This window comes from Manis javanica, chromosome 2, assembly GCF_040802235.1.
Source record: "Manis javanica isolate MJ-LG chromosome 2, MJ_LKY, whole genome shotgun sequence".
Taxonomy (NCBI): Eukaryota; Metazoa; Chordata; class Mammalia; order Pholidota; family Manidae; genus Manis; species Manis javanica.
The window spans coordinates 20225333-20247753 of record NC_133157.1 but is presented as its reverse complement, the minus strand read 5'-3'; the positions used below and the strand labels follow the sequence as shown (position 1 = coordinate 20247753).

The following is a 22421-nucleotide window of genomic DNA, read 5'->3' as shown; positions in this document are numbered from 1 at the left end:
AAATATTAAAGACAAAGACTTCTGATTTTAATTAGCCATCTTCTGACTGGTTTTCTTTATCCATAGGAAAGGAGGTAATTTGATCTTTATTTCTCTAGCCAAAATAAAGCTATAATACTTAGCATCTATAAATAAAAACTCTCCAACAAATGATAAAGGAAATAAATTTCCAAGCTTAGGGAGGAAGTCAAGGGGGAACGTGCGATGATTTATTGCAGTAAGATATTTTTTAACAGATTGATTCATGAGAAAATAGTTATGAATACTAAAGGATTAACAAGTTATCCAACAATCAGTCTAATACAGTTTTCTAAAATAGAATTCCTTCACACAAGACATATCTTGGCATATCTACCATATGATAAGGTACAGATAGAGAGTTATCTAGAATCACAGCATTGACAAGGGCATCCTCAATTGTTTTTTTGTTTTTGTTTTTCCCTTAATGCATGGTATTCAAATATTGCTTCTCCTTCCTACTTGGATCTGGCTGATGATATGAATGCTTAGCTTTTCATGAGGCAAAGTGATAGAGATAGGATATTTAAGAGATCCTTGCCATAGATAAAGAAATACACTGCATGTATCATCCTTTAGTTGTTAATATATTTCTAATGATTAAAAAAAACAAAAACAAAAGAAGTGATATTGATAAACTGCTGACAACTCTGATTTCACTTTTCTAAACAGAAGAGAAAGGTAATCAAAATTTCTTATGCTCCATCCTGTTTGTAAGTTGACCGACTAGGCCTGCCAAAACTGAAGGAAAGCCCTGATTTGGTATTTAAGATTGCATTACTTTTTAATAGATAGCATTTTAATACATTTTAATTGAGTTTTTATGCAAACCATAACTGTTGAATTAGACTGAGATTATTAATTAGGTCATAGTGCAAATTTGATAAGAATTTTAATTAGGTCAAAGTATTAATGTAAACCATCATCTTTGTTCAATTATAGTCATAGAGGCTGGACCTGAAAGGACCCAAGAGATTATCTGGCCCAGTGACTTTCAGTGCTGTGAAGAGTAGGTAGGAGTCACCATGTCCTCTTAGGGGGAGATGGCAGGGAGGGCAAGGAGGTGGAGATTGCAAAAAGAACACATCCTGTAACACAGATTCCCCAGGAATTAGGTTCCCTATGCCCCTACCTTCCTACTTTGAGATTCACTAGACTGAATAAGCTACTACACCTCTCTATTACACATTCTTCAGGTGTGCTGGGCTGGAAATTAGGATTGGAAACATCTAATCTAATCCACCCCTCTTCTTCTATAGAGAGAGAAACAGCCCCAGGCAGATAGATGAATGCCCAGGTGCACACACCTTGTTAGAGTCAGAGCCAGAGGTAGAACCCAAACACATGACTTCAGTCCATAGATGAGAGTTTGGGAAGGAAAAATGATCCTAGATTTACACTGAGTTAGGAAAGGTATCCTTTCCTTGCTTTCTAAATTGTGATCGTTTTTTAAGCCCTCAATCAAGTTTTTATTAAGAGAAGATTCAAGCTGCCAGTTTCCAAATAGGCTGTTTTTTATGTGGGAGTTCTCAGTTTTCATTATGTACATTATACCTTGATTTTAGCAAATTCTTTTTTTGAAATTTGATGGGATAATCTTGAAATGTAATCATTTGCCATTTTAATTTTTATTTTAAGCTGGACATCTCTCAGCTTATCTGATTATATTTACTTTGCATTTATTGAGGGAAAGTAAACTACAGTTATCAAGTATATGAATTCCAGTGACAGAATATGAACAGAAAAATAACTTTTTGTTTAATGTGATATTCATTTGAATATCCAGCTGCCTATCATCTATATTATTGGTTTTGACTGCAGTTTACAGCGTCCTTTTTTAGTCTATGGAAAGTCTTAAAAAATCATCATAGAAGGTTTGGGATATACCTTCAACTAAAAGGATCAAATTTCTATCAACCTAATTAGGATGTTTCTGAAGTGAATTTATTTAGAGATGGGAAGGGGAAAGAAAATGGAAACTAATAATGAAAGAGACCTGCAGCAGGAAAATATAGAAATTCAAAGTATTTGTAAATTCTTTTATTATCCTGCTTATTCTTCTGAAGAGGAATTCAAGCATAAACTTAAAAACTGCACAAGGTTTTTACTTTACAAGTCATATTCACCAGGTCGTAGTTGAAGAAAAAATCAGAAATTCTAGGATGTTATAAAAAAAAGTACAGTAGAATTGTTTTTTGAATGCAGTGTTGAATTTTGCTAGACTTAAAATGTTCTTTGTATCACACTAGGATTGGAGAGCATTTTTACCATTCTAGGTTCATTTCAAAGAGCTTTGAAAATGCTTTGGCATAATTTATTTGTGAAACATAGAATTAGGAAGACATCAGCAATATAGAATCCTAACAGTAATTGTGTATACTGTATTTAAGTGACTTTATTACTTCCTGTAATTCTTACATTTTATAAATCAAATACCTTAGTATACTTCCACTAGAAATTAATTTATAATTGATTATTTATACTGGATGAAATAGGTCCATTTTAGTATTAATCCACTCAGATTAACTGAAGTTTTATATCTACATCCATTATATTACAACTTTTTAAATAGCATTTATAACAAAAGAATGTTTGTTTTATAAAGTATTTGTTACAAAAAAACCATCTTGCCAAAAAACATTACAATTTCTATGCATTGTGTAACATTCAGTGATGTCATTGTTGAGATTTTGCATGTTGTTGTAGGCACTCTTTCGTATGTGTGTTTGTGGCGTTTATGTGAAATTGTTAACCATTGCTGCTATCCTTTATTGTAGTTAAGCTGAAAAACTGTGCTACAAGGCTGTGCCAGTCAACATGTATATGTGTGATTTGTGAAAGTATGTAATTAGTTGTTTAATATTTTGAGCCAGCACTTAGTGGCCTCAACAGAAGGAAATACTGTAGTTGTCAAGTGGTGCCAACTTTAAGATCTTGTTTCATATGTATAATTCCAGGTCAGCTTTTCTGCCACACTTTCCCCAACTCTTTGCAAGGGAAATGTTCGCAAAAAGAGAAAGCAAGAATTTAAAATTTTCCAGTACTCCACCCCACCTCGAATCATTTTTTTTTTTTAATGCTTTAGCACCTTACAGAGAAATCCAGTATAATGGCAATGTAGCAGCATGGTTTCCCTTGATCTGGATATTTTAGATTGAACAGTGTAATAGCAGAGGACTATGAAGTACGTACATTCTTTTGTTAGTTTTCATGACATACTGTTTGAATTGCATTTGATGAGAATATTTAATTTTTAAATTTTAATTATAAGGGAGCATGGGAACCTCAGAGTTCCCAATACCTTTATTTGCAGTATTTACATGGGCTTATTAAACATATTTGGTTGCCTTATAAGTATCGGAAATTTTCATGCCCACATGTCTTTAGTTCCTAGTATTTCCATCTTGCATAAGCAATTCTAAACAAATTCTGAAAGTAGAAAATTATTTCCATGGACTAATTCTATACTTTGTTAAAATTCAACATGGAGGAAATATTTTTATACTTTATACATTTATGCTCTTAAAACAGAAGGGAAACTATCATAAAATGTTAAGAACACCAAAATTCTTCACTGGGTGCAGGATTTCAGACTGTTCACTGGGTTTATAATTATAAGATTCCTTTAATAAATGGATAGTCTCCTGAATTATATACAGGCGTTTTGTGTGACTGTCAGACACACAGCGACAGCTAAAACTGTGTATGGAAACATTGCTGCTGAAATTGCTGATTTAATTCTGAGAATATTAAAACAAATTCAAGGCCCCTGCCACTTCTTTGCTTAGAGAAAAAGAAAGGCAGATATTAACTGTAAACCTGTTCTCAAGAATATGCTTTAAACATTTGCCCCTCAGTGGAGGTGATAAAGCAATAAAAGGAAATTCAAATATGTGTATTTTCTAAAGAAGTTCTGCCATTATTCAGTGGCCTCCAGAATAACACAAAATCACTTCTTGGTTTCTCCGTCAGGGGTTTATAGGCAAGCCCTTTGTACTTACAATTCCTTTTATATTCTGGACACCAAAGATTATGGCATGATACATTCTGGTGATTAACAATTTCTGTTTGATCGCAATGGGCACATTTATTTGAATCCTGCTCTTGGATTTCTGACCTCCTTTGGTCTTCTGGACATTTTCTATGACTATTGTGAGGCCTTTATGTCTAGGTCAACTTTTAAATCAAATAATATATATTTATTAGGTTTCTAATTTATTGAGTGTTTCCACCATGATTTTTAACTTTTTCTCACTGCTGAATTTATACATAGATTTGCCAGATTAGTCCCATGGCAAGAAATAATTTGTACCTTTTTCATTTTAGTCTGAAAATGTAACTTATCCCTGTAGACCTAAAACCTGATGAGAGGATGACTAGAAGCATATTGGGTTTAACAGAATTACTACATATGACTCATTCATCTGTTAAAATGATTAATTTTGGTGGTTTAGTAGAATGAATGCTGTGTTCACAAACTTAAATAAGGTTTTCCAACTTATAAATTATAAGAATGATTAAAGATTTCTTTTACTCTACCACTTAGAAGTTAATTGGAAGTAAAAATGTAGATTTACCAATTTAGTCAGTATAATTTAACACCAGGCATTCTTTTAGAAATATAACCACTACAATTAATATAGAAAAATTTTATGAAAAAATAGTATTGTTCTTTGAAGATGCATTTACTTCTCTCCCCCAACCCCATTGATAGATCGTCATTTTTAATGTATTTTATGGCCACTTGGCTTTTATTGATTTACATGAGAAAAGCACATGTGTACCTGTTCATTCTAATCATATTTTAAGTCTCTTTTTAAGCTGCTGCAATTTTAATTTGCAAAAGAAAGAGGGAAAGGTGAACTGAAATGGAGGGAAATTTGTTAATATGTTTAAACATGGGACTGTGGTGTTCCTGGTTAATCCTCTGCCAGTGGATATTTGTGTTAATATGAGAGAACTTTCTTTATTAATTGGAGTATACTATTGATTTCATTTTTATTTCGCTGCTCGCTGATCTTTTAAACTATGATGTTTTCATCTTTATCAGCTGTTTTTGCTTCATATTTGTCTGTGTACTTGTGCTCTAAATAAAATTCTAGTTTTATGCTTCAGTGGCTTATTCCATCATGTGTATGTTTGCCTTTAATGTAATTTTCTATTGTTTTCAGTATTTGTTGGTACAGCCTAAAGCTTACAATAAGAAATAAGAAATACAACTCAATAAAATCAGCTAATGAGCATCAGTAACGTCTCCATAATGAGAACGTGCTTTTATCACAGAATTTCATCTGTATTTGGGGATAACCAGTCTTCATACATTCAATAAGTTTTTTCAGCAAATCAGCTGATTTTTGTAGCTACAACAAACAATTTTTAAAACTAGTCACATTCTGGGTGGGAGGAAGGTCTTGGTCACTGTGCATTAGGTTCCAGGATATAATGCGTATTGAACAAAGCATTCCATGTCCAGTGTTGTTTCTGACCGCTGATGAGGGGGGAGTCCTGGAAGGAGGAGCGTTTCTACATGTGACTGCTCACACGCAGCCTCTAGTGGGTGGTAGACACTTTGCGGAGTGTAATCTCACTTCCTAGTGCCCCAAGCCCCCAATCCTATTAATGGAGCAAATAGCTCTACCACAAATTCACTATCTGTGGGTGGCTAATTGTGCAAATTATACCAACCTAAGTGGATGTCAGGTTCCATACTTTCTCATTTTTAGGAAAATCTTTTTGGTCATAAAATTCTCCATGTGTCATTTGTTGCATTTAGCACATTTGACAGTGTTCTTTTGCAAAATAGGAATGGTTCAAAATGACTGTTAACTCCAGATATCTTTGTTGGGTCACTAAAACTATTTAATAAAAGTATGTTAAAACATCAGAAAAGGCTCTCTCACCATCAATTATTTTGCAGAAATGCAAATATTTATTTCATATCAATGAATAATCCAAAGTCTTTGCTCATAGAAAGCTGAATATTGCAAATAGAAATGACTTTTTATATGATAATATTTTAAGTTTTATTAAAATTACTTAATATAGTTGTAGCTTAGTATATATTTTCCTAGTACTTTAAGAAACAAGGAACTTAGCCTTTCATGTGTTTACAAGGTACACATTTAAAATGTGACAAATTTTATTTCCCAAATAGGGGAAGAATATAAAAATACAAATTGAGTAATATTTAGCCTCTAAGTCAAAAAAGTTTTGTTTTTAAAAGTTTTATTTACTTTTAATTTATTCATAATAATTTTTCCCAAAAAGATACCAAGTGACTAAAATGGCTAAAATGTATAAAATACTTAATGTTGGTGGAGATATCATCTGAAAAGATTATGTTAAAAGCAAACATTGAATTCGGTGGCAACATTTTCAGACAGAACTGTTGTTTTTTAGAAAAGTGTTTTCTTTTTTAAAATTTATAATGTTTTTAAGACATTGAGGCAATAATTGTGAATAATTTGGCAAATACTAATAAGCATAATGAAATATGAAATAAAAGTCACAGGAATCTTACTACTTAGAATAACATTTTGGTGTTTTATTTTGGAATTTTTATGCATTAATGAACTTCAAAAATTGTAGTCAAATTATATTTACTGTTTTGTACATTTGTAAAAGATCTTTAGCATTTAAAAGTAATTATTATGTAACTACATAATTTCCTTCTCATAGTAGTACAAAAATCTGTTTTGTAATGTCTTTGTTGGATTTGTTTCCAGTTTTTCACTTTTATAAATTTGCCTTAAAGAATATTCTTGAGCATGCATTTTTGTAGATATCAATGATTAAATCCTTAGGATACATTTCTAAAAGAGGAATTCCTGGGTCAAATGAAAAGAACATTTTATTTATTTTTCCTAAATCCAAGTGATTTTTATAACTTTCAAAAATAATGTATTCTTATTGTTAAACTTAAAAGTCCCACAGAGGTTACTGCTAAAGAATGTTATGTATACCTTTCCAAATTTTTTCTAAACTAGGGCAAGTTCTCCCCTATCCTAGCCAACATTTAGAAAATGGACCTTTTGTATTTTTGCCAGTCTAATAAATGAAACATCTTATTTTTAGTATAATGTCTGATTATTATTGCTTTTTGTTATTTCTATTTCCGTTTCTATGAATACTTTTCTGTCATATCCTGGGCCCATTTTCTAATGAACTATCTTCTTCCAACTAGTTCGAAGGAGCTTTCCTATATGTACTTTCTCACTATACTTCGTAAGTGTTTTCTCCAGGTCTGTTTATTGTCTTAAAATTTATTCACTTTATTCAAAAACTTTTGAATTTTTATGTCATTTGATTTGCTAATTTGCTTTTTATAGCTCTGGGTTGTGTCATCCTGAGAAGGGTTTTCCTTACTCCCAAAATTATGTAAATTGTCTTCTTTATGGAAACAGCTTTTTGAAAACAATCTGTTTGGAAATGTGTTACTTGTGTATGTATGAAATAGAAATCTAAATTTGTTTTAGTTTTTTTTCTAACTCAGTAGCTTATTATCTCAAAGCATTTATTGAAGAGTCCAATTTGAATTGGAGACTTTATTATATACTCAATTTGCAAATTTACCCAGAACTTTTCTGGACTTCTCCTGTAGCATCAGTGTATTTGTCTTTTTCTTTACTTGCATTTTAAATTATTGCAGTGTTACAATACATGCTCCTATCTTTCAGGACAAAGCCTCCCAATTAATTATTTTCAAAATTGTCTTCCTTTTCTATGTATTTACTCTCCTCGATAACCTTTAGAGTCAACCTGATTCTAAAAAAGTGGGGTTAGTTAGAATTATATATTATATAAATGATTATTTGAAGAAATTGAACATTTTATTATTGAGCCTTTCCATCCAGGTACAAGTCTTTATTGATCAAGTTTATATATACTTTTTTACTTTTAAAAGATATTTGTAAGTTTTCTTATTGAATTGTACAGACAGAAAAGTGCACAAATAATTAACGTACAACTTAGTTAATATTCATGAAGCACGTAGACTGCTGTGACCACCATTCAGAGGAAGACATAGAATAGTACCGAACCCTAGGAACTTCCCTCGTGAACCCTCCCTTAGGGCTCTCCCTCAGGTAACCACTACATTACTTTACACAGGGTCATTTTCTCTACTTTTGAATTATATAAATGGACCAAGTCAATATACTACACCATATCTGGATTATTTTGCTTAATGCTGTGTTTGTGGATTCATCCATGTTTTTGCATATAGTTCATTCCAGTATCCATTCCTTGTCATTATTGTAATAATTTATTGTGTAAATATTTTACAATTTCATATGCATTCTATTGTCTGTGAGCAGGATTATTTCCAGTTTGGAGCTCTTTATTATTAATTATGCTTATATCAACACTCATACATACATGCCCTTGAACACACGTATACATTTACACATGTACACATTTCTGTTGGGTATATACTCAGGTGTAGGATTGTTGGATCATGGAATATGTATGTTCAACTTTAGTATATACTGTTAATTAGTTTCTAAAGTGGTTCTGCAAATTGACACTCCTACCAGCTGAGTAAGAGTGTTCCTGTAGCTGAGGATATGTTCTTACCAACACTTGGTATTCACAGATTTTGTTTTTCACTTTAGGCATTTGGTGAGTATATTTTGATTTATATTTCCTGAAATACTGATGGTGTTTCTTATTTTATGCAGTGCCCATTCAAGTGTGTTCATTTTTAATTGGTCTATCTGCCTTCTAACTGATTTGTCAGATATATGCACTTCAGATACCTTCTCCCAGTATGTAGTTTTCCTTTTTACCCTCCTAATAGTGCATTTTAATATATGTCTTTTTTAATTTAATGAAATCTAATTTATAAATCTTCTACTTTTGGGACAGTAATATTGATGTCCTGTTTAAAATTAAGTAGCTACCCCAATTACAATAAAAATGGTCTCCTGTTTTCTTCTAGAAGCTTTATTGTCTTACCATTCACATTTAGGTTATGATCCATTTGGAATTTTGTTGTTGTTGTTTATGTTGTTTATGTAGTAGACATATGATTTGCTCATATTGTGTTAAGGATTTTTATGTTTGCATTTATGAGCTGTGTTGGCTTGTAATTTTCTGTTGCTTTGTTTTTCTTGTCATATTTTAATATAAAAGTTATGCTGCCCTATAAAAGAAATTGGGTTGTATTCCCTTTTCTATTTACTAGCAAAGTTTTTAGGTTTGGCATTATTTGTTCCTTAAATGTAAAAGAATTACTGGTGAAATCCACCTAAACCTGAAGGGTTTTTTTTTTTCTTTTGAGGTCCTAATTATTGATTCAGTTTTTTTGATGGATATAGGACTATTTAACTTTGTTCGGTTTGGGTAAGTTGTGACTTTTCTAGATATTTGTGCTTTTTATCCAAATTTTCAAACTTCTTGGTCACAAGTTGTTCATTTTGTCTTTTTACCATCTTTTTAATATCTGTAGGCTCTGTAGTATAACTCCCCTTTCATTCCTGGTGAAGTACTTTCTGCATTCTCTATTTTTTTTGTTACTAGTTTATCAATTTTGTTAGTCATTTCATATCCATCTCTTAAGGGCACTACCTTTCTTCTTACAAATTTCTTAACTTTTGTTGATTTCTGTTCTTATGTATATTGTTTCCTTCTCCATATTTTTTTGGGTATATCTATCATTTTTATAATTTCCTGGTACAGTTGACATTAATCGTCTTTTCTAATTTCTGCACTTAATGCTATTGTTTTCTCTATAGACACTTTGGCAAGTTGTATTGTTATCATTCAGTTTGAAATATTTTCTAAGTACCATTACTCAATTACTATTCTTGACTCCTTGATGCCATGAAATTGCCTTCTTGTGATTTCTGCTTTCCACTTGGTTTCTCTGCCTATTACTTCTGCGTGTTTAGCTTAGAAGTCAGCAATTCTTGGAAGGAAAATTGCATGCAGAATGTTGGCTCACTTCTCTGTGGTCCCCTTCTTGTAGGATCTCAGTCTCTCGAGTACTGGCTGCTTGTCAGCCCTATATTTGAGTATTTGTCTACTTCTTTCACTGAGATTGCTGTAGACTTGGCCGCTCATTTCTGTCTAGGCAGTGTGTCCTGCACTGCAGCTCAGCAAATGCTTAAAAGGAAAACATGGTAATCCGTGCAGGCCTCACCTCTGCATTTTTCTTCTCTCCAGCATTTTTGCTCCTTGAGTTCCAGTTTCTTTAGTAGTTTGCCAGTATATATTATCTAGCTTTATTCTCAGAAGGAACATAGTGTAATACTTCATTATAGCTCTAAGAGGAAGTCCTCCTGCCATCATTTTTAATTTTCTATACATCATACTTTCTTTCTTGGTTCTTCATTTCTTCTGTTAACTTGTCCTGAATTTCGTTAGACAGATTGAAGATGTTGGATTTCTTTTTAATTCTCTTTTTATTGCCATTCTTTTAATAACTTCCTTATTTGAAAATCTATATCCATTCTAATAATTCTTTCTCTTATGTTTTGTTTTTAACAGATTTAAACATGTTTTTAATGTAAAAAATTAATCCATATCAGTAATATCACCTTTGTGTTTTTCATCTTTGCTCCCTACTCTTCCCAAACAGGATGCAAACTCAATCATATTGTTTATATCTTTCTCCCCTTTTCTCCATATATTATTAAAATCATGGGGAATTTTGGTTCAAGAATTTGTTTCATCATGCCTCATCTATTTTCATAATCCTTTCTTAATTGTTTTAAGCTTTGCCTCATTATTGCATGTTAAGTTTCCAAGATCTTTCTTGTTCTCCTATTTTTCCTTTCCAGTGAAAGCTGTTCTTGTTTTAAGGTTGCATTATCCTCTCAAATCTAGGTAATGATCTATCCATGACCTTTTGAATTTTTTCCATGGTTTTCTCAATTAACTATTTTGGGGAGGGGAGGGAATGTGGAATCAGTTGCTCTGCTTCTTTAATTGTCAACTTTCATGCTATTGGTTTTTCCTGATTGCCAGGCAATTTGTGTGTTCACATTTTAAAATGAAAGTCTAGATTTATCATAATTGGTAGCTTACAGGGATTTCCTTAGAAAGCATTACTAAAGGTTCCTGTTTGATGCATCTGGACAGGGCTCAGTTTTGCAGGTAATAGTTGAGGACAGGGTTCTGCAAGTGGACTTCACCCAGCTATAATGAGTGGACCAAGAAATGCCCATAAATAGGCTTCCCTTCAGGTGTATAAGCTGAAAACAAGCTGGGAAACTGGATACTCTTTCAAACATAGACACAGGGGAGGTGGTACCTGAGAGACAGTGTACATTTAGGGATTGCCTACTTTTTGTAGCTGCTTCCCTGTCCAATGTTGCTGTGCAGAGTTACTGGAGACAATACCTCCTTCTGTCTCTCTGACCTTGAGGGTAGCCTTCCAAGCAGGTTTCCCTCACTTTACACACGGTGCCTGCCAATACCTATGCTGTAAATGATGCAGGTGGTCGCTACATTTAGAGAGCAGGATAATCATTCAGATGTAGCTGCCCTTCGAGTACGCTGCTGTGACCCCACAGTCCCGCCCGCTCCCATGGCCGCCACTTTCTGAGTTTAAGCCCGGGAGTTTGCCTCCTCTCTAGTGGGAAGAAAACTCAAGTCTCTCTGTAGTAGTCCGTCTTTTTCCTGTATTCAGTTATAAGGTCTTACTTTCATTTGTTTCTCCATCACAGTCTCCTAAAATTTTCCTCAGCACCATAACACTGTAACTTCTCAAAAAATTTAAAAATTAGTTTATTAAGGAAGTATTTAATCTTCAAATACAATCATGAAGGAGCCATATTATGTCATTTTATCATTGTCACACAATTTCCTTCCCATTACATAAGCTTACAAGCATTCTTTTTTTTAATTAAAGTATCGATATACAATCATATAGGTGTCAGATACACAACACAGTGGTTTAACAGTTACCCATACTATTAAATCCTCACCCCCACTAGTGCGGTTACTATCTATCAAAATAGTAATATGTTACAGAATTATTAACTGTATTCTCTATGCTGTAGTATCATCCCTGTGATTAACTTGTATTGTGATTGTGAATTATTGTGCCCCTTTAGCCCCCTCCCCACCCCATCCACCTCAACCCTTTCCCCTTGGTAACCACAGTCCCTTCTCAGAGTCTATTAGTCTATTGCTATTTTGTTCCTTCAGTTTTGCTTTGCTTTTATATTCTACAAATGAAATCATATGGTATTTGTCTTTCTCCCCCTGGCTTGTTTCACTGAGTATGATACCTTCTAGGTCCATCCATGTTGCTGCAAATGGGAGGGTTTCTTTTCTTTTTATGGCTGAATAACACTCCATTGTGTGTATGTACCACTTCTTTATCCATTCATTTATGATGGACACTTAGATTACTTCCATATCTTGGCCATTGCAGATAGAGCAGTGATAAACATAGCGGTGCATATGTCTTTTTGAATCAGGGATTTTGTTTTCTTCGGGTAAATTTCTAGGAGTGGAATTCCTGGGTCAAATGATATTTCTATTTTTAGTTTTTTGAGGAACCTTCACATAAGCAAACAAGCATTCTTTACCTGTTTATGCACTAGGATTTTGGTTTCCATTTTCAGTGTACAGTCTGTTCTGTGATAGAAGCGAAATTACTTAAGGCCATGTAATTATTTAATTATTAAACTTCATCATCCTGTCTTGCAGTTTAATGGTTTCTACCCCTATGCTGTATCAAAATGATGGAGACTGGGCTGTGTTGCAAATCATTTTTTTGTTGTTAAAAAGAAAACTATAGTGAAACTATAGTGACTGTCTAAATCAGCTGTAGTTCTCCTCACTGAAGGCTAATACGAATAAATTTTGGGGGCCAGAATATAGTTTTCATAAGTGGCAGGCATCAAATTGTATTCTTTACTGAGAATTTTATCCCTGTAGTGTCCGATTCCTTTGCTGTCATGCGTGGCCAGAGCATAGAGTCCGTGGGATCCAGGTACAAACTCTGGCTCTAGCACTTGCTGACTCCACAACCTGAGATAGCACAGTGCCTGGCACAGAGAGAGTACCCTGGTAAATAGGTGGTATGAGTGATGCATGAACTGATTAAATGTAGGAACCTTAGTTTCCTCATCTGTAAAATACGTATAACAGTAGTGTTGCCTAGAGGTAATTAATGTAGCTCTTGGCATACAGTAAGCATTCAATTAGTGTGTATAATAATAATACATTTTATACTGGAATCCTTTCATTAATATCAAGCATGTCTCAGAGATAAGGAATACACTTACATGCCTCAGTTTCTTCCAACGGCATTTCTAGCATTGTTTATTCCTCTCGCTATAAGCATTCATTAAAACAGACTGAGTGTCCAACAGTTCAACAGCAGACTTGAGGGCAAAGACACAGTCTTAAGGAGCATACAAACCAACTGAAGAGATCTTCTGGGCACAATTAAATCACAGTTCTGAGGAATGTTAAAGCTAATATGAGACACATACTGAAGGAGAGAATAAAGTGGTTGGTGTGGGGACAGATTATGTAGAAGTGAGTTTGAAATTGAAATTGGAACGAAAAAAGGATACTATTTGATCGGCACAAAAGATATAGGGAGATTTGTCAGGCTGAAAGTGGGAAGGTGTGTGTGGGTGTTCTGGGTGCAAGTGGGTGCTAAGGACAGCAGGAGGCCTCAGTAGGGCTCCTCAGTGGAGCAGCGAAAGGTCAGGTGAGTTAGGTAAAGTGAAAGAAATTCATTTTTTTGTTAAAAAGAAAATTATAGTGAAACTATAGTGATTGTCTAAATCAGCTGTAGTTCTCATTTACTAAGATCCTTTGTAATTGCCTTAACTTTTCATTTTGCTATTTCTCAGCTTTTTAGTGCCTTGTATGAATATAGAAACATTCCAGAGAGGGTCAGAACCATTAGATAAAGTACAGGTTGATATTGTTTTTACTTTAAAGGGATCTACTTTTTTTCTCACTTCTTGTTGTTTTCTATCCAAAGGCAACAATTTGAACGGTGTAAGCCCGGTCTTAGTAGATCACAGAGTGTTTAAGATGCTGTGAGCCTGTCTTCTGTATCCTCCTCCTCTTCCCTACTGTTATTCTACTTGACCTTCCATTCTGATCCCAAGCTAGCTGATGAGTTATGGAATCAGAGTTTAAGTACCTCTTTAATTTGTGAAAATAATTAAAGCAATATCCTAATACCATTTAATGAAGGGTGCACAGGATGGCACATAAGACATCTGAGAGTTTATGTTAACAGAGAAATAACAGCTGTTCATATGCTAAGGGTAAAGAAAAAGGATGTGTCTTCCCTTCTTTCTATATTTTTATTGTTGTTTTTAATAGGAATACTTCTCTTTTTCTGGTGAAAACTTTGAATAGAACATTCTTTGTTTTTCTGTATTCATATATTTTCTTCTATTATTAGAATGCCTGTGCTAATTCACCAGTTAGTATATATGGCAAAATTGCTGGGGTCAGATGCAAGGTTACTGCATTGATTCTGTGCTAGAAATATTGTTCCCTAACTTATTTATTCTAATGTGTGTATATTTGATAAAAATTTCCTTTTTTTTAACGTTATAGGACTTTTCTGTTATTTAACATGATCCCAAGATGTAATTCTCTAAAGCAGGGGATGGCAAATTATTTTAATGCCTTTTATTGTTTTTGTTTCTAGCCTATTCTACTAAGCTCAACAAATTTCCTGTATTTAATATTAATGATGACTTGAATGATCTGTGTACCAGTGCAGTAAGCCCAAATACTACCAAAGCCACGCGGTATGCCCTGAATGTGTGGCGATACTGGTGCATGACCAACGGGCTCAAAGATCACACAGACATCACCAAGGTAAGAAATCCTTGAGTTTACTTCATCTTTTAGCCAACTTTACTGCGCTTCCAGGTGCCAGTCACTGTGCTAAGCATGATGGGAAACACAGAACAGGTGCTTTTCTGCCTGGGGAAACTGTGAAAGAACATAAAATAGAAAGAAAAATATCCATAATACAAAGCAGAATTTAATCAGCATTCTATGAACTTACAGATCAGACATGCAAAAAATTCAGATGGATAAATTAATTTCATTTTGGTGAGACTAGTGAAAGAGTTGATGTTTAAGCCATGTTTTGATGGATACATTAGAATTTCAATAGAATTGGATGAAGATGAGTCTTCTAGGCTGTGACAAGAGGGAGAGTAAAAATTTGGAAGGATAGACTCACTTGCCTGCAGCGTAAGTTTTCACATGTCAGAATAATGGACTATGAAACTAGATTTTAGTAACCCTTAAATGCCAAGCTAAAATCTTGTGAATATTGGGAAACCACTGAAGTTTTGTTTTGGTTTGGTTTTGATTTTGGCTGTGAGGAGAGACTTTATTTAAAGGATCAGTGCAGTGGAGCAGGAACGGGACTATTGCAATAGGACAAATGCTCTGACCGCACCATCTGTGAGCATCTTAAGGGTTAGGCAGAAGGGAAACCACTGAACTTTTTTTTTTCTAAGCAGGAAGGAATGTAGTGAAAGCAATATTTTAGAGAAATTAATTGGGAATGATGAGGAAAAATTTAACATCCTTGGTCCCCAATTTTCCCAATTGTAAAATGAGCCCTTAAAAATCTCTTCCAACTTGAAATGTTTGAGGTTTGTGAATGGAAGGAAAATGTTTTGGACATGTAGAAGCCAAACAGAAAGATGTTGTATTTTGATTTGGATATACTGAGTCTCCATCAGAGAGATATCCAGATGGACATGTCCAATAAACAGTTGGAGATACAGGAGTTGAAACATGGTGCAAAAGTTAAAGCTGGAAGTATAGATTTAAAGTTTTGTATATAGAGGTCATAATTGAAGCCCAAGGGCAAGTGACATCTCCAAGTTTGAGTGACATGTTTAGGGCACTAACAAGAGATGATATAAGAAATCTAGGTTTCTACTTCTGGCAGCATGGTATACTAGATAACCATGAGAGGCTTTCTATTGTGCTTGCAGAAAGGAAAACATACATGCGGCCAAAAGAAAGGGCTGCTGAAACTGGAGCGGTGAGCAGAATAGAATGCACTTATGAAAGGCTAGGTTTTCCTCGAGGGCTTATGTTGATAAATTATTAAGGAAGGGAAGACACAGTAGATGAACTGAAGAACCCTTAATTGAGGAAAGGAGCATAAAAAGGGATTCTAGGTTCTGGTTCCTTATATAGTCGTATGCTAATAATATTTGAAGGGAAACATCCAAAATGTAGATGCTCAGGTTTTTTGCAGCTTAAAATCAACTAAATATATTATTTTTTTGGAAAAAAAAACCACCAGCCACTCAAGGAAATAAATTACCATGGAAGGATGTAAGGAAACAACAAATAAAATATTTAAATAGGTCTTTACATAGCAGGTTATGGACTAAGTGTATATGAAATGTTTGTAGAAATGAATTATAAAAATGAACAAGCATGTGGGGGGGAACACGGGAAAGGCAGCATATACAGAGAAGACACCTAATGATTCTATAGCACCTTACTATGCTGATGGACAGTGAATGTAATGGGGAATGTGGGGAGGACTTGATAATGGGGGGAGTCTAGTAACCATAATGTTGTTCAAGTAACTGTACATTAATGATATCAAAAAAAAAAATGAACAAGCAGGACTTCCAGCTCAAGATGGCGGTGTGAGTACGGCGGCAGAAATCTCCTCCCAAAACCATATATATATTTGAAAATACAACAAATACAACTATTCCTAAAAGAGAGACCAGAGGACACAGTACACCAGCCAGGCTACACCTACATCTGCAAGAACTCAGCATCTCACAAAGAGGGTAAGATACAAAGCCATGACCCAGCAGGACCGAGCACTCCCCCCACCCTAGCTCACTGGCAGGAGGAAAGGAGTCGGAGTGGGGAGGGAGTGGAAGCACAAGACTGCTAAATAACCAGCCCTAGTAATCCACCAGGAGCACACACACACATTGCATGGTGTGCTGGATATTAGAGAAACGGAAGGGTAGGGTCCGAGACGGAGACTGCAAGTGGGTCCCCAGAGCCGGCTCCCCTGGGACAAAAGAAAAGCAGGTGCTTTTCAAAAGTCTTAAAGGTGAGGGAGGAGCCAAGATGGCGGCGTGAGTAGAGCAGCGGAAGTCTCCTCCCAAAACCATATATATTTTCGAAAATTCAATAAATACAACTATCCCTAAAAGAGAGACGACCAGAAGATACAGGAAAACAGCCAGGCTACATCTACACCTGCGTGAACCCAGCGACTCACGAAGGGGGTAAGATACAAGCCACAGCCCGGCGGGACCCGAGCACCCCTCACCCCAGCTCCCGGCAGGAGGAGAGGAGTCGGAGCAGGGAGGGACAGGGAGCGCAGGACTGCTAAACACCCAGCCCTAGCCATCCACACCAGAGTGCAGACACACACTGTGTGGGGTGCTGGATACTAGGGAAATGGAACAGTAAAACCTGCGAGTGGGTCCCCACTGCTGGTGCCCCTGGGACAAAGAAAAGCGAGTGCTTTTTGGAAGACTTAAAGAGACAGGGACCCCACCACTGGACAGAAATGTCCTGGGACACTTAGCCCAGCAGCTGAGAATCCCAGAGAACCCCGGGAGCCCTAACCCCCTGGGCGGCAGCACAGCTCCCAGGTCCCTCACGGAGATAAACAGCCTCCCACCCATTTCCCCTCCGATGCCACTCCACCATAGTGGAGCAGCAGACTGAGGCAGCAGGGCAGAGCTTCTTTCACAATGGCTGGGCAAGAATTAGAAACCCCATCTGCGGGCAGCTGCCCAGCATAGGCCGCTAGGGGTCACTGTTCTCCAAGGAGAGGAAGGCCACAAACCAGCAAGAAGGGATGTTCTCCCAGCCGACACATGCACCACCTTTCCGCAACTACCTCTATCCCCATGAAAAGGCAGAAGAATTTGATACAGACCGGACTAACCCAAACATCCTCCCCTGAGAAGGACTCTGGGGAGATAGACCTAACTAATCTCCCTGAAAAAGAATTCAAAATAAAGGTCATAACCATGCTGACGGAGCTGCAGAGAAATATACAAGAGCTAAGGGATGATGTCTGGAAGGAGATTACAGAAATGAAACAATCTCTGGAAGGATTTATAAGCAGAATGGATAAGATGCAAGAGGCCATTGATGGAATACAAACCAGAGATCAGGAACGCATAGAAGCTGACACAGAGAGCGATAAAAGGATCTCCAGGAATGAATCAATACTAACTGGGTGACCAATCCAAACGGAACAATATTCACACTATAGGGGTACCAGAAGAAGAAGAGAAAAAGGGATAGAAAGTGTATTTGAAGAAATAATTGCTGAAAACTTCCCCAAACTGGGGGAGGAAATAATTGTTCAGACCACAGATGTACACAGAACTCTCAAGAGAAACAACCCAAGGGGGATAACACCAAGACACATAATTAAAATGGCAAAGATCAAGGACAAGGACAGAATTTTAAAGGCAGCTAGAGAGAGGAAAAAGGTCACCTACAAAGGAAAACCCAGCAGGTTATCATCAGATTTCTCATCTGAAACCTTACAGGCCAGAAGAGAAGAGAATGATATATTTAATGCAATGAAACAGAAGGGACTTGAACCAAGAATACTGTATCAGCACGATTATCATTTAAATATGAAGGAGGTTAAACAATTCCCAGACAAGCAGAAGTTGAGGAGAATTTGCCTCCCACAAACCACCTCTATAGGGTATTTTAGAGGGACTACTCTAGATGGGAGCACTCCTAAGGCTAAATAGATGTCACCAGAGAAAATAAAATCACAACAAAGAAAGCAGACCAACAAAATATCAACGAAAGGTAAAAAATAAAATAAACTATCCACAAAAGCAGTTAAAGGATACCCAAAAGACCAGAGAATAAAACACCCAACACATAAAGAATGGAGGGGGAGGAATAAGAAGGGAGAGAAATAAAGAATCACCAGTGTCTATAATAGCTCAATAAGCGAGTTAAGCTAGGCAGTAAGATACTAAAGAAGCTAACCTTGAAATTTTGGTAACCACGAATCTAAAGCATGCAATGGCAATAAGTACGTATCTTTCAATAATCACCCTAAATGTAAATGGACTGAATGCACCAATCAAAACACAGAGTAATAGAATAGATAAAAAAGCAAGACCCATCTATATGCTGCTTACAAGAGACCCACCTCAAACCCAAAGACACGCACAGACTAAAAGTCAAAGGATGGAAAAAGATATTCCATGCAAAAAACAGGGAGAAAAAAGCAGGTGTTGCAGTACAAGTATCAGACAAAATAGCTTCAAAACAAAGAAAGTAGCAAGAGATAAAGAAGGAAATTACATAATGATAAAGGGCTCAGTCCAACAAGAGGATATAACCATTATAAATATGTATGCACTCAACACAGGAGCACCAGCATATGTGAAACAAATACTATCAAAACTAAAGGAGGAAATAGAATGCAATGCATTCATTTTAGGAGACTTCAACACACCACTCACTCCAAAGGATAGATCCACCAGACAGAAAATAAGTAAGGACACAGAGGCACTGAACAACACACCAGAACAGATGGACCGAATAGACATTTATAGAACTCTACATCCAAAAGCAAGAAGATACATATTCTTCTCAAGTGCACATGGAACATTCTCCAGAATAGACCACATACTAGGCCACAAAAAGAGCCTCAGAAAATTATTGAAATCCTACCAACCAACTTTTCAGACCACAAAGGTATAAAACTAGAAATAAATTGTACAAAGAAAGCAAAAAGGCTCACAAACACATGGAGGCTTAACAACATGCTCATAAATAATCAATGGATCAACAACCAAATTAAAATGGAGATCCAGGAATATATGGAAACAAATGACAACAACACAAAGCCCCAACTTCTGTGGGAAGCAACGAAAGCAGATGTAAGAGGAAAGTATATAGCAATCCAGGCATATTTAAAGAAGGAAGAACAATCCCAAATGAACAGTCTAATGTCACAATTATCAAAACTGGAAAAAGAAGAACAAATGAGGCCTAAGGTCAGCAGAAGGAGGGACATAATAAAGATCAGAGAAGAAATAAATAAAATTGAGAAGACAACAGAAAAAATCAACGAAACCAAGAGCTGGTTCTTTGAGAAAATAAACAAAATAGATAAGCCTCTAGCCAGACTTATTAAGAGAAAAAGAGAATCAACACACATCAACAGAATCAGAAACGAGAAAGGAAAAATCACAACAGACCCCATAGAAATACAAAGAATTATTAGAGAATACTATGAAAACTTATATGCTAACAAGCTGGAAAAGTTAGAGGAAATGGACAACTTCCTAGAAAAATACAACCTTCCAAGACTGACCAAGGAAGAAACACAAAATCTAAACAAACCAATTATGAGTAAACAAATTGAAGTGGTAATCAAAAAACTATCCAGGAACAAAACACCCGGGCCAGATGGATTTACCTCGGAATTTTATCAGACATACAGAGAAGACATAATACCCATTCTCCTTAAAGTTTTCCAAAAAATAGAAGAGGAAGGAATACTCCCAAACTCATTCCATGAAGCCAACATTACCCTAATACCAAAAGCAGGCAAAGACCCCACCAAAAAAGAAAACTACAGACTAATATCCCTGATGAACATAGATGCAAAAATACTCAATAAAATATTAGCAAACCAAATTCAAAAATACATCCAAAGGATCATACACCACGACTAAGTGGGATTCATCCCAGGGATGCAAGGATGGTACAACATTTGAAAACCTATCAACATCATCCACCACATCAACAAAAAGAAAGACAAAAACCACATGATCATGTTCATAGATGCTGAAAAAGCATTTGACAAAATTCACCATCCATTCATGATAAAAACTCTCAGCAAAATGGGTATAGAGGGCAAGTACCTCAACATAATAAAGGCCATACATGATAAGCCCACAGCCAACATCATGGTGAACAGCGAGAAGCTGAAAACTTTTCCTCTCAGATCGGTAAAAAGACAGGGATACCCACTCTCCCCACTGTTATTAAACATAGTACTGGAGTTCCTAGCCACAGCAATTAGACAAAACAAAGAAATACAACCAACCCAAATTGGTAAAGAAGAAGGTAGACTGTCACTAGTTGCAGATGACATGATATTGGACATAAAAAAACCCTAAAGACTCCACTCCAAAACTACTAGAACTGATATCGGAATACAGTAAAGTTGCAGGATACAAAATTAACAAACAGAAATCTGTGGCTTTCCTATACACTAACAATGAACTTATAGAAAGAGATATCAGGAAAACAATTCCATTCACAATACGATCAAAAAGAATAAAATACCTAGGAATAAACCTAACCAAGGAAGTGAAAGACATATACCTTGAAAACTATAAGACACTCTTAAGAGAAATTAAAGAGGACACTAACAAATGGAAACTCATCCCATGCTCGTGGCTAGGAAGAGTCAATATCACCAAAATGGCCATCCTGCCCAAAGCAATATACAGATTTGATGCAATCCTTATTAAATTCCCAACAACATGTTTCAACAAACTGGAACAAATAGTTCAAAAATTCATATGGGAACCCCAAAGACCCCAAATAGCCAAAGCAACCCGGAGAAGGAAGAATAAAGTGGGGAGGATCTCGGTTCCCAACTTCAAGCTCTACTACAAAGCCTCAGTAATCAAGACAATTTGGTACTGGCACAAGAACAGAGCCACAGACCAGTGGAACAGAATAGAGACTCCAGACATTAACCCAAACATATATGGTCAATTGATATACGATAAAGGAGCCATGGACATACAATGGGGAAATGACAGTCTCTTCAACAGATGGTGCTGGCAAAGCTGGACAGCTACATGTAAGAGAATGAAACTGGATCACTGTCTAACCACATATGCAAAAGTAAATTCAAAGTGGATCAAAGACCTGAATATAAGTCATGATACCATAAACTCCTAGAAAAAACATAGGCAAAAATCTCTTGGACATAAACATGAGCGACTTCTTCATGAACATATCTCCCCGGGCAAGGGAAACAAAAGCAAAAATGAACAAGTGGGACTATATGAAGCTGAAAAGCTTCTCTACTGCAAAGGACACCATCAATAGAACAAAAAGGTACCCTACAGTATGGGAGAATATATTCATAAATGAAAGATCCAATAAAGGGTTGACATCCAAAATATATAAAGAGCTCATGCACCTCAACAAACAAAAAGCAAATAATCCAATTAAAAAATGGGCAGAGGAGCTGAACAGATAGTTCTCCAAATAAGAAATTCAGATGGCCAACAGACACATGAAAAGATGCTCCACATCGCTAGTCATCAGAGAAATGCAAATTAAAACCATAATGAGATACCACCTCATACCAGTAAGGATCACCACCATCTAAAAGACAAACAACAACAAATGTTGGCGAGGTTGTGGAGAAAGGGGAA

The 22421-nt window shown here is 35.8% G+C and overlaps 1 protein-coding gene across 2 annotated transcripts in view; it reads left to right on the top strand.

The window, feature by feature from the left end:
* Window positions 1-22421, top strand: part of KIAA1958 (KIAA1958 ortholog) — a 165937-nt gene that overhangs the window by 117403 nt on the left and 26113 nt on the right. For both annotated transcript variants that reach the window (XM_037027368.2, XM_037027370.2), the window contains one exon: window positions 14657-14829. In XM_037027368.2, coding sequence (XP_036883263.2) covers window positions 14657-14829 — 173 coding nt within the window. The remainder of the gene's footprint in view (window positions 1-14656; window positions 14830-22421) is intronic.